The 13037-nt window shown below is 32.2% G+C and overlaps 2 protein-coding genes across 2 annotated transcripts in view; one reads left to right on the top strand and one right to left on the bottom strand.

Moving 5' to 3' along the window:
- Nucleotides 1–2047: 2047 nt before the first annotated feature.
- Nucleotides 2048–4632, top strand: LOC119607705 (odorant receptor 49b-like). The gene is given in 9 exon segments (XM_037961779.1): nt 2048–2341; nt 2416–2458; nt 2461–2511; nt 2514–2549; nt 3694–3967; nt 4028–4127; nt 4190–4291; nt 4351–4458; nt 4522–4632. Coding segments are annotated over 9 exon segments (1110 nt in total). The 3' UTR covers nt 4624–4632.
- A 2878-nt stretch (nt 4633–7510) lies between these two features.
- Nucleotides 7511–13037, bottom strand: part of LOC119607696 (ubiquitin carboxyl-terminal hydrolase 31) — a 45608-nt gene continuing 40081 nt past the window's right edge. The window contains exons 6-8 of the mRNA XM_037961768.1: nt 10862–12704; nt 9843–10792; nt 7511–7784 (exon numbers count right to left, since the gene is read on the bottom strand). Coding sequence (XP_037817696.1) covers nt 7734–7784; nt 9843–10792; nt 10862–12704 — 2844 coding nt within the window. The 3' untranslated portion in view covers nt 7511–7733. The remainder of the gene's footprint in view (nt 7785–9842; nt 10793–10861; nt 12705–13037) is intronic.

Below are 13037 nucleotides of genomic sequence, written 5' to 3'. Positions count from 1 at the left end.
GACTTTATGGTGCTGCAATAAAAATTCCGTTGCTTTAAGACTACAATTACAAAAATACCAAAATTACAAATCTTTACACATTTTTACCCTTTAGGATTACATTATTCTTAATATTGTTGATAATGTTTCGGATTTTTTAAAAATAAAAATGTTTAAGTTATAAAAACTGAATTAGAACTGAATTATAACTGAATTGAACTGAACTAGAACTGAACTAGAATTGAACTAGAATTGAACTAGAACTGAACTAGAACTGAACTAGAACTGAACTAGAACTGAACTAGAACTGAACTAGAACTGAACTAGAACTGAACTAGAACTGAACTAGAACTGAACTAGAACTGAACTAGAACTGAACTAGAACTGAACTAGAACTGAACTAGAACTAGAACTGAACTAGAACTGAACTAGAACTGAACTAGAACTGAACTAGAACTGAACTAGAACTGAACTAGAACTGAACTAGAACTGAACTAGAACTGAACTAGAACTGAACTAGAACTGAACTAGAACTGAACTAGAACTGAACTAGAACTGAACTAGAACTGACTAGAACTGAACTAGAACTGAACTAGAACTGAACTAGAACTGAACTAGAACTGAACTAGAACTGAACTAGAATTGAACTAGAAATGAACTAGAACTGAACTAGAACTGAACTAGAACTAGAACTGAATTAGAACTGAACTAGAACTGAGCTAGAACTGAACTAGAACTGAACTATAACTGAACTAGAACTGAACTAGAACTGAACTAGAACTGAACTAGAACTGAACTAGAACTGAACTAGAACTGAACTAGAACTGAACTAGAACTGAACTAGAACTGAACTAGAACTGAACTAGAACTGAACTAGAACTGAACTAGAACTGAACTAGAACTGAACTAGAACTGAACTAGAACTGAACTAGAACTGAACTAGAACTGAACTAGAACTGAACTAGAACTGAACTAGAACTGAACTAGAACTGAACTAGAACTGAACTAGAACTGAACTACTAGAACTGAACTAGAACTGAACTAGAACTGAACTAGAACTGAACTAGAACTGAACTAGAACTGAACTAGAACTGAACTAGAACTGAACTAGAACTGAACTAGAACTGAACTAGAACTGAACTAGAACTGAACTAGAACTGAACTAGAACTGAACTAGAACTGAACTAGAACTGAACTAGAACTGAACTAGAACTGAACTAGAACTGAACTAGAACTGAACTAGAACTGAACTAGAACTGAACTAGAACTGAACTGAACTGAACTAGAACTGAACTAGAACTGAACTAGAACTGAACTAGAACTGAACTAGAACTGAACTAGAACTGAACTAGAACTGAACGAACTGAACTAGAACTGAACTAGAACTGAACTAGAACTGAACTAGAACTGAACTAGAACTGAACTAGAACTGAACTAGAACTGAACTAGAACTGAACTAGAACTGATCTAGAATTGAACTGGAATTGAACTAGTTCTAGTTCAGAACGGAATTTTTCCCTTTAAATGATACTATTTGGTACTTTTTCGTCCTTTTAGAATGGTACTTTTTGAATTTCCATTAATTAAACATAAATAGTCTAGTGGGAATGATAATCTGTAAGAAGAGAGTTTTGGTACTATTTCGTTCTTCAAATGGTACTTTTTGCATTTTCTAGAGATTGAACCAAAAAATATACAGCTAGTGATATAAGGCCCAAATGAGAAAGAGGCCATAAATGCAGATTTTGTGGTAAATTTTTTGTTTGTACTGTTTGTATAACATTTCATTTTGAACCCAATAATAATTGGTCTTAAGTGTGTGTGATAGTTCTGTTCTGGTTAGTTTTCTATAATAAGCAATTGTATTTTATAACCGTTACAAAAATGCTCTATCATCTAATTGATTGTAAAACAAATGTTTGATAATTGTATTTTACAATTTATGGTAATTATCCTTTGTACATATTTGGACTATAAAATCCTTGAAATTCGTTAAAACATTTGTAGTATTTATTTGAATTTTCTACAAAATAAGTCTTTAATATCGCAATATTCTTAAAAGTTCAAAATGTTTGAAAACATTCAATTGATTTATATGAATGTTAAGATTTTAAAATTCTGGTCACTTTTATACGATAGTAACTGGCGTCGTTATGTTTGTCTGACACCTACAACATTTTTAGTTTTTACCCAATTCTACTATATGTTTATGACCCATGAAGGTATCGATGCTATAATACGTAATTCTTATATGTTGGTTTTATGGTTTAATACCATATTGAGAGCATATATTTTGATCTATGATCGGGAAAAATATCAAAATTTAATTGAAGTTTTGGAGGGACATTTTAATGATTTAATGGTGAGTAAGAAATACTTTTTGGCTTTAATGGAATTTTTTGTTTCTTTTATAACTTCTTTTCCTGTTGTTTATAGAATTCTAATGACTTTTATATACAATCGTTATTGGATCAAGTAAATCTATGGGTACAGTTATGTCTAAAGGTAATTTATTTTTGGGTTTACTTACTTGCATGGTTTTGCACTCTATCCGATTTTTGCCGTCGAAAAAGTAATTTAATTTCAAATTTATAACAGGGATGGAACTGAACTAGAACTGAACTAGAAACTGAACTAGAACTGAACTAGAACTGAACTAGAACTGAACTAGAACTGAACTAGAACTGAACTAGAACTGAACTTAGAACTGAACTAGAACTGAACTAGAACTGAATAGAACTGAACTAGAACTGAACTAGAACTGAACTAGAACTGAACTAGAACTGAACTAGAACTGAACTAGAACTGAACTAGACTGAACTAGAACTGAACTAGAACTGAACTAGAACTGAACTAGAACTGAACTAGAACTGAACTAGAACTGAACTAGAACTGAACTAGAACTGAACTAGAACTGAACTAGAACTGAACTAGAACTGAACTAGAACTGAACTAGAACTAGACTAGAACTGAACTAGAACTGAACTAGAACTGAACTAGAACTGAACTAGAACTGAACTAGAACTGAACTAGAACTGAACTAGAACTGAACTAGAACTGAACTAGAACTGAACTAGAACTGAACTAGAACTGAACTAGAACTGAACTAGAACTGAACTAGAACTGAACTAGAACTAAACTAGAACTAACCTAGAACTGAACTAGAACTGAACTAGAACTGAACTAGAACTGAACTAGAACTGAACTAGAACTGAACTAGAACTGAACTAGAACTGAACTAGAACTGAACTAGAACTGAACTAGAACTGAACTAGAACTGAACTAGAACTGAACTAGAACTGAACTAGAACTGAACTGGAACTGAACTAGAACTGAACTAGAACTAAACTAGAACTGAACTAGAAAGTTCACAGATTCACAGTCCAGGAACTAAATTATTAACTAATCTATCGATTATTCTATATACTAATCTCTAGACTGAACTATTGACTAAGTTATTCGATGGAGTAGTCTATGGACTAGTCTATTGATTAGACTTTTGCATGGTCTTGTCTATTGAACAGTTTATAGGTTAATCTGTTGACTATTTTATGGAATTGTCTATTGACTTAAAAGCAATTTAGAACTTTTAACCTTAAAAAAGTGCTTTTTTGATATAAGTAACAACTATTTCAAAATTTCAATTTTCCATGCCTGGCTCAAGCCTTCTTCTAAAACTAATTAAAATATCCATATCTTAATATCTCCCCCTTTAAGTACTGCCCTTTGGTAGCATGATACCGGGTGTCAATGAATATCGCTCACCATTCTATGAAATCTGGTATGCTTTTCAAATGATTATAACGCCCATGGGCTGTTGTATGTATATACCCTACACCACGCTAATTGTATCCTTTATAATGTTTGGCATAGTTATGTGTAAAACTCTGCAGCATCGTTTGAGAAGTTTAAAACGTTGTGGCAAAAAGTCAACTTTAATTTATCAGCAGGTTATTAATTGTATTAAATTTCAAAAGGATATTATTAGGTACGACAGAGAATTTCTTAAAGAAAAATATATTTTCATTTTTTAATACTTCTTTTGCAGTTATATAGAAACTGTTAATCATTTAACAACTTTTATATTTATGTTGGAATTTTTAGCATTTGGAGCTTTATTGTGTGCCTTATTGTTTCTTTTGATAATTGTAAGTTATAAATTTACTCTAAAATAGTTTTTATGATAAAGTATCAATGCTGGATTCATTAGGTGGATTCTACGGCTCAAGCTCTTATTGTTTGCGCCTATATAACCATGATATTTGCTCAGATATTGGCTTTATATTGGTATGCCAATGAGTTAAAGGAACAGGTAATCGTAGACTTTGTTTTAAAACTTATTAAAAAAAAAAAAACGTTAAAACTTTACAGAATTTAAAAATTGCTGAAGCTGCCTATGATACAGAATGGTTTACTTTTGATATTCCCGCTCAAAAAAATATACAATTATTAATTTTACGGGCACAAAAACCATGTTCGGTAAGAGATTTTTAGTAATATTGTAGAGTACAAAATAACATATTTCTGGTTTCTTCTTTGTAGATAAAAGTGGGTAATATGTATCTAATGACTTTGGAATTGTTTCAGGCTTTATTGAATGCTTCATATTCATATTTTACTCTATTGAAAAGGGTTTACGGTTAAGAAAAAGTACTATATTTAAATAAAACTGTTTTATGAATTTCGTTTTGTTAAATTTAATAAATATAGAAAATCAAGATGTATTGAGAATTGTCCAATTGACCAATTCTCGGCCACACCTGTTAAAAACCTTGTAGACAGAAGTGGTTGAGATGTTTTGTAATTTTAGGTATTAATCATTATTATTAATATAATTATAAGGAAAAAATGCTCAATTACAAGTAACTATAATTGGAAATTCTGCAATTACAATAACAATTGGTTATTTCTCAATTCAACATTACAAATAATTGTAATTGTGAAAACTTTAATGTGACTTTTAGGGGTGTATTTGTCTAAAAAAGTTGGTTTTTAGTCCATTATAATATGTACTATTATTATATTATATATATTTATAAAAACGGGCACTTTTTATCGTTTAAAAGTACTCAATTACTTTTCGTTTTCTTTTAATCAATTGTCTAGTTTACTGACTAATATATGGAGAAGACATGGACTAGTTTTTGTACTAGCCTATTGACTAATCTATGGATAATTTTATTGACTAGTTTATTGACTTCTCTATGCACTAGTCGATTGACTATTCTATGGACTAGTCTATCGCCAAGTCTATGGACTAGCCAAACGTTTAGTCGACTGATTATTCAATGATCTTGTCCATTGTCTAGTCTATGGTTAAGTCGGTGGTCAAGTATATGATCTGAACTATGGCTTAGTCTATGACCGACACTCTTATAATCTTCGTACTAGATCTCTTATAACCTTTGTTTTAGTCTATATATTCTATGGACTAGTCTATTGAAAAGTCTATGGACTAGCCTAATGACTAGTCGCCTCATTATTCAATTATCTAGTCTATGATCTAGTCCATGGTCAAGTCTTTGGTCAAGTCTATGGTTAAGTCTATGATCTAAACTATGGCTTAGTCTATGACTGAGATTCTTATAATCTTTGTACTAGATCTCTTATAGCCTTCGTTTTAGTCTATAGAATTGTTTATTAACTAGTTTTTGGAGAATTCTACAGATTAATTCTTTAGGCTTTACTTCATCCTACTTGACTAAATATCTATAAGACGGAACTTTTGGGTATTTTTTTATAATTTTGAACGTAGAAACATAATCTGTAAGAGGGAACTTTTGACATTAAACGGACACGTCCTAAGGATCTATAACTGGGATCTTTTGGTACCCTTTCGTTCTTTAAATGGTCCCTTTTGAATTGGCTATACTATGGAGCAAAACACTTGAAATAAATCGCACACGTCCTAATTGAATAAGAATATATAAGAGGGATATTTGTTATACTTTATAACCTTTTCAGTTATAATTTAACTTTAAGATATATTGACAGTTCTCATACAAAAATTGTCTTAACTGATAGAATAAGAATTGTTTAAACTAATTTTATATAAAAACCCTTTAAAACCAAATATTTTATTGATTCAATTTGTAATATTGTTATTTGTTTTTACTTCTATTTAATTTTTATTATTATTTTAAAATTTAAATAAATAAATAAACTGTTTGTTAACAGTATTAACTTTAACTATCTAAATAAACATAATAAAATCAAAATTTTTATTTAATATTAAAAATTTACCTTTTTACTTGATTTAAATTCAAAAGTCTTCGCCGCAGAAATAAAGTGTATTTGCAAAAGTCTGGCAACTCTGTTGTCACATAAAATCAGCGCCATCTATTGGTTGCCTATTGGCTACTTTCGTAAACAACATGATAATCTGGCAATATTGGCTTAAAAATGGCATGCCACTATTAGAAACGATCTGGTAGCTCTGTATAAAATTTCAAAAATAACCAAAGTTGCCACATCGTTTTCCATAATGGCATCCAATTTTTCAGCCAATATTGCCAGACTGGTATGTTGTTTGCAAAAATAGCCAATAGGCAACCAATAGATGGCGCTGTTTTTATGTCTCGATAGAGTTGCCAGACTTTTGAACATTTTCATTAAAAATTTAACGGATTTTTTTTAAATTTAAACACATTTGTTGTAATTTGAGCAGAATAAAGCAAGTTAGTAAGTGATTTATATGAACTTTTTTGATCTAGTCTATTCTGTTCGCCTGTTAAGAAAAAAAAAAAAAAAGAAATCAACAAAACTTTGTTTAAATTTTTACGTTGTTTTTTATTTTCTTCTTTATTTTAAAGTTTTTCATTCAATAATTTAATTCAATTAAATACCATTCATCATACTTACAACATTGTACTTACTTTTTTTGTTTTCTTTTCATACCAATTTATTATTTTTTTCTTTAATTATATATATAATATTTAAATACTATAAAATATTTAATTACTAGCATTTTTATATAATTGAACAATCAAAAAAACACACACACATTCTATGCGATCAATCCTGTAATTTGGTTTTTTTTAACTTCTGTTTTAGCTTAATTACCAAAATATGCTATCAAAAAACAAGTTACGTATTAGTTTAAATTTTAGATAATTTTTTGTGGTAATATAATTTAGTAATACTTTTTTTTTTAAATATTTATAAATAATTATAGGGGTTTGTTTTTATAAATTTGTTAAAGAAATAACATGAAAAGATTGTATTTGAATTATAATAATATTTAAATTTATAATTATTTAACTTATAAATAAATATATTATAAATTATTTTATTTATTTTTAAATTCTGGTATAAATCGTATAAACTTTTTATTTTCTTGTTTTTTTTTTACCTTTGATCAACACATTAAACATTTATTAATAATAATGGCTTGTAATAGATCTTTTGTCCTGTTTCTTTTTTGCGTTATTAATTATGTAATTCAATTATTTTAATACATAGTATTTATGTAAAAAACTTTTTACTTTTTTTTTATAACATTTTGATATTTTTAAAGTGTATAAGTTGTATGTTTTTTGTTTTTTTTTTTTAATGTAAATGTTTGTTTCTTAAAAATTAATAATTGTAAAGTAATTCTCATAATGAGTCTGTCTTATTATTAAAAAAAAGTTTTAGTTTCGTTTTATATATAAGGATATAATCTTCGGATATTTTAACGTATAGTCTGCTTCTTTGTAGTTATATATAACAAATAAACATACAAATAGGTTGGTTTTTCTTTATTAAATTGTATCTCAATTTTTGGGTGATACTGTTATTAGTTTATGCGGAGTTACGGGAGATATCTGAAATATTAAAAGAAAATATATTAAACCTATGTATTCATTAAGATCAAAATAGTCAGGTCTGTCAAAGACTTTCATTCGGATCGAAAGTGGAATTCTAAAACCTCTAATTATTGTACTGGACACGTTCGACTATAGACCAGACTCTATAGTCCAGTCTATAGTGAAGTCTATAGTCTAGTCAAATATGCATGGAGTCTATAGTCTAGTCTATAGTCTAGTCTATAGTCTAGTCTATAGTCTAGTCTACAGTCTAGTCTATAGTCTAGTCTATAGTCTAGTCTATAGTCTAGTCAAATATGCATGGAGTCTATAGTCTAGTCTATAGTCTAGTCTATAGTCTAGTCTATAGTCTAGTCTATAGTCTAGTCTATAGTCTAGTCTATAGTCTAGTCTATAGCCTGGTCTATAGTCTAGTCTATAGCCTAGTCTATAGTCTAGTCTATAGTCTAGTCTATTAGTCTAGTCTAGTCTATAGTCTAGTCTATAGTCTAGTCTATAGTCTAGTCTATAGTCTAGTCTATAGTCTAGTCTATAGTCTAGTCTATAGTCTAGTCTATAGTCTAGTCTATAGTCTAGTCTATAGTCTAGTCTATAGTCTAGTCTATAGTCTAGTCTATAGTCTAGTCTATAGTCTAGTCTATAGTCTAGTCTATAGTCTAGTCCTAGTCTAGTCTATAGTCTAGTCTATAGTCTAGTCTATAGTCTAGTCTATAGTCTAGTCTATAGTCTAGTCTATAGTCTAGTCTATAGTCTAGTCTATAGTCTAGTCTATAGTCTAGTCTATAGTCTAGTCTATAGTCTAGTCTATAGTCTAGTCTATAGTCTAGTCTATAGTCTAGTCTATAGCCTGGTCTATAGTCTAGTCTATAGCCTGGTCTATAGTCTAGTCTATAGTCTAGTCTATAGTCTAGTCTATAGTCTAGTCTATAGTCTAGTCTATAGTCTAGTCTATAGTCTAGTCTATAGTCTAGTCTATAGTCTAGTCTATAGTCTAGTCTATAGTCTAGTCTATAGTCTAGTCTATAGTCTAGTCTATAGTCTAGTCTATAGTCTAGTCTATAGTCTAGTCTATAGTCTAGTCTATAGTCTAGTCTATAGTCTAGTCTATAGTCTAGTCTATAGTCTAGTCTATAGTCTAGTCTATAGTCTAGTCTATAGTCTAGTATATAGTCTAGTATAGTCTAGTCTATAGTCTAGTCTATAGTCTAGCTATAGTCTAGTCTATAGTCTAGTCTATAGTCTAGTCTATAGTCTAGTCTATAGTCTAGTCTATAGTCTAGTCTATAGTCTAGTCCTATAGTCTAGTCTATAGTCTAGTCTATAGTCTAGTCTATAGTCTAGTCTATAGTCTAGTCCTATAGTCTAGTCTATAGTCTAGTCTATAGTCTAGTCTATAGTCTAGTCTATAGTCTAGTCTATAGTCTAGTATATAGTCTAGTCTATAGTCTAGTCTATAGTCTAGTCTATAGTCTAGTCTATAGTCTAGTCTATAGTCTAGTCTATAGTCTAGTCTATAGTCTAGTCTATAGTCTAGTCTATAGTCTAGTCTATAGTCTAGTCTATAGTCTAGTCTATAGTCTAGTCTATAGTCTAGTCTATAGTCTAGGTCTATAGTCTAGTCTATAGCCTGGTCTATAGTAGTCTATAGTCTAGTCTAGTCCTAGTCTATAGTCTAGTCTATAGCCTGGTCTATAGTCTAGTCTATAGTCTAGTCTATAGTCTAGTCTATAGTCTAGTCTATAGTCTAGTCTATAGTCTAGTCTATAGTCTAGTCTATAGTCTAGTCTATAGTCTAGTCTATAGTCTAGTCTATAGTCTAGTCTATAGTCTAGTCTATAGTCTAGTCTATAGTCTAGTCTATAGTCTAGTCTATAGTCTAGTCTATAGTCTAGTCTATAGTCTAGTCTATAGTCTAGTCTATAGTCTAGTCTATAGTCTAGTCTATAGTCTAGTCTATAGTCTAGTCTATAGTCTAGTCTACAGCCTCGTCTACATTCTAGAAACCCACTCAATCGGAATCTATGAAAAACCCTTAAAAAATATCGTACAACTTACCCATAATGAACGACTACCCATAAAATTAGAATCGTCATCATCCTCCATTAGACTATGATGTTGATGATGACGATGATGATGATGGGCAGCATGGTGATGATGTTGTTGATGCTGATCTAGAAATATTAAAGTATCTTTACTGCAGGTATTAACGGAATTTCTTAATACCGAAGATAAGGTATCACCACATTCCCGCAAACGATAATTGGAAGCCGTAGAAAAGGAATGTCTAAGATGTAGAGAAGGATGTTGTGCTGCTACTGCTGTAGAGGGTTGCATGGCATTTTCCACAGCCGAGACACTTGAGCGACTGCCATGCCAAGGTTGGCGATAGGTGGAAAAATGTCCTGCCAAAGCAGAACCTATAATACTGCTACTATTACTTTTAAGGCTGGAAGATAGTAAATGTTCCTTTTCATTTGCTGTTGTGGTAGTATTATGGGATTGAAGAAATCCATTGAATTTATTTTGTAAATTATTGGCGGCATCTTTAGAGACAGCCAGAGAACTGGGTGCTGGTGATTGTGAGGATAGTGACGAAGAGGAGGAGGAGGCCGTTGAAGAAGGTGTTTTCTCTTTGTTTTTATTATTGTCCACTTCGTCAGTTGTTTTTAACGGTGTTTTAGCTATTAGTTCTTTGTCCTCGCCATTAGTAGTCGTTGCTGTTTGGCTTGTTAGTAAAGCTTTGTTGTTATCTTTACTTTCCTCTACTTCTTCCTCTAGTTTACAATCCTCATCCATGGTAAAGATTTCAGTGCTATGTTCCTCATTTTCTATAATTTCCAATTGCTCTAACTTCGCCTCTAAATCGTCAGCTTCATCGTGTAAAACATCAGCATCGGCATAATCTAAAAGTTTCTCTAAAGCATCTAAATTAGTTTCAGTGTTAGTAGTTTGAGCACAATTTGCAGCAATAGGTTGTTGTATATCTTCGTCCTTTTTAGGTTGAGCTAAACGAAAAAGAGAAACAATATTGTAAATTTCATTAAGTTTAAATAAAAAAGCTGTAAGTTACATACCATTTTCCTCTTCTGCTTGGATTTCCTTAATTATTTCTTTCGTTGCTAATGTCTTAACCTCTGGCTCAATTTCTTCTATAGTTGTGGGTTTAACAGTGATAGTCTCATTTTTCATATTTTCCTCCGAATTGTGTACGACAACCGTTGAGGAGCAGGCGGTGGAGGTGGAAGCTGCTGCTACCGGTACTGGTACAGGTGGCGCTATGCGTGATATCCAATGGTCACTGGAATTTGAGCTCGAACCAGAACATTCGGCATTTTCTGCAGTTCTACGTTGATAAAACAACATATAAGCCTCATTATTAACGATTTCATCGGGCAATGACTCACTAGAGACTTTGGAAACACGCTGATCATCAAATTTATACCATTGACGATCGTAGGGATTCTTGCAGGCGGCAGTGTAATGACCTGTTTCCAAAGTGTCACCCTGATGATAACAGACGGCATATAAATCATAGCGGGTCTCACGATTGTCACGAGAACTTAAAGTGGAAGAACGTGAATCACCTGGCTTCGTTTTACGCCACGGACTGGGACGGTTGAAGGCGGTACCATCTGCTGTTAACGTATTGCCGCTGGTAGTTGTTTCATTAACTCCTCTAGCCAAGTGGGGAGACATATCAAACGAATGTAAAGGAAAATTAACCATGGTGGTCAATTTGGCGGCATTGGCGCCTTTGCCATGATGTTGGCGAAAACGTTTAAAGTGCACCACTAAAATATCGGGTAGAGACCATAAGCCTAAAGTTTTCACAACCGGTAAGTATTCCTGGCAATGAGGACAACGCCAGGCATCTTCAGCACTCAAAGTTTCAGCTTTGGTATAATGTTCCAGACACTGTTCCAAAGTCAAGGCTGCTGTATCATTTGTCTTGTTAGCCAAAAGACGCGGTACACTTTCGTGTTCCACCACTTGATCTGAAAGATCACAGAAATAAGCCTCCGGCTCTGGCCACTCTAGCAGCAGTTTTACATGTGTGGGACCAGCTTCTGCCGATAATACCGACAAAGCCAAGTCTATCATTTCGGTTAGTAAAGGATGTTCTACTTGTTCTATAAAAGTATCTGGATCTGCTGAGGGATCTTGCAAACGTATTTGAAACATTTCACTCAAAGGGGTGGCATAGGAAAACACTTCTGGCTTTAGTAGAGACGACATTTCTCTTAACAATTTCTTTTGCAATTCAGAATAAGAACAATCTCTGGGCATTTGTAAACAAAATGGAGCACCAAAACGTTCTAAGGAAATTAACTCCTTTTTCTCTGCGCTCTCTGTTTGCTCTACTCTCTTTTTCTTAACATTTGCCACCAGCACCAATAAATCGGCAGATTGTGGTTTATTTACATTTGGTTGTGAAGTTGTTGCGGTAGTACCCTCCGCTTTAGCATCTTTTTCCAATGGTACTTCTATACAATATATAGTTTCAATACCTTGTAAAGTATTCACTGGCTGTGTATCGTAAAAGACACGCATAAATCCTTCCTTTTGTAAATCAACCAATACCATACGTTCATTTGGTATACCCGTATCCTTGTGCAATTGCTCTCTTAGGGCCATTATGGGTGAACCGGCAGTGACTGTCAGACCCATGCGTACTTGTCGTGGTTGCTGTGACAAATAAACTACAGTAACAAAGATTGTCTGTTGCGTTAATTGGGGTAATTGCACCGATATACAATGGAATGGATCGAATGTGTTCGATTGTTTTTTACAACGTGGGCAGGTCAACGATGAACGAAATTGTGCTTGAAATACCGCCTGTACAAAGGAATTATTACAACGTATATGATTGGCCAAGGTTTCGGCGGCTATTATCTCATCTGGACGGCCATAGTTGTTCTGAAAGAAGTTAGGGGGGAAAAATCAAGTTTGAACTAAACAAATTTCAATAAAAATTAGTAATTGGACCATTTAAAGGTCATTGGCATTATTATCTTAAAGATTTTGTTTATCTATAAGCTAAAAAATAATAACTTTTTTAAATATTCAATTACAAGTTACATTAAGCTCAGTCCTTATATTCTTATACATACATATAAACGCCGTCTATTTTTATCTTATCAATTATGTAAATATTTTTACAAATATTATCTTCAACAAAAAACTGTAAGGGTTTCATTTTGCGAAAATTTTAAATTCAAGTGCAAATTTATTTTACGTAAAAAATAATAA

Source organism: Lucilia sericata, unplaced genomic scaffold (genome assembly GCF_015586225.1).
Source record: "Lucilia sericata isolate MDLA Ls3-8-SP2 unplaced genomic scaffold, ASM1558622v1 Contig000734F_arrow, whole genome shotgun sequence".
Classification (NCBI taxonomy): domain Eukaryota; kingdom Metazoa; phylum Arthropoda; class Insecta; order Diptera; family Calliphoridae; genus Lucilia; species Lucilia sericata.
This window is presented reverse-complemented; position numbering and strand designations above follow the sequence as displayed.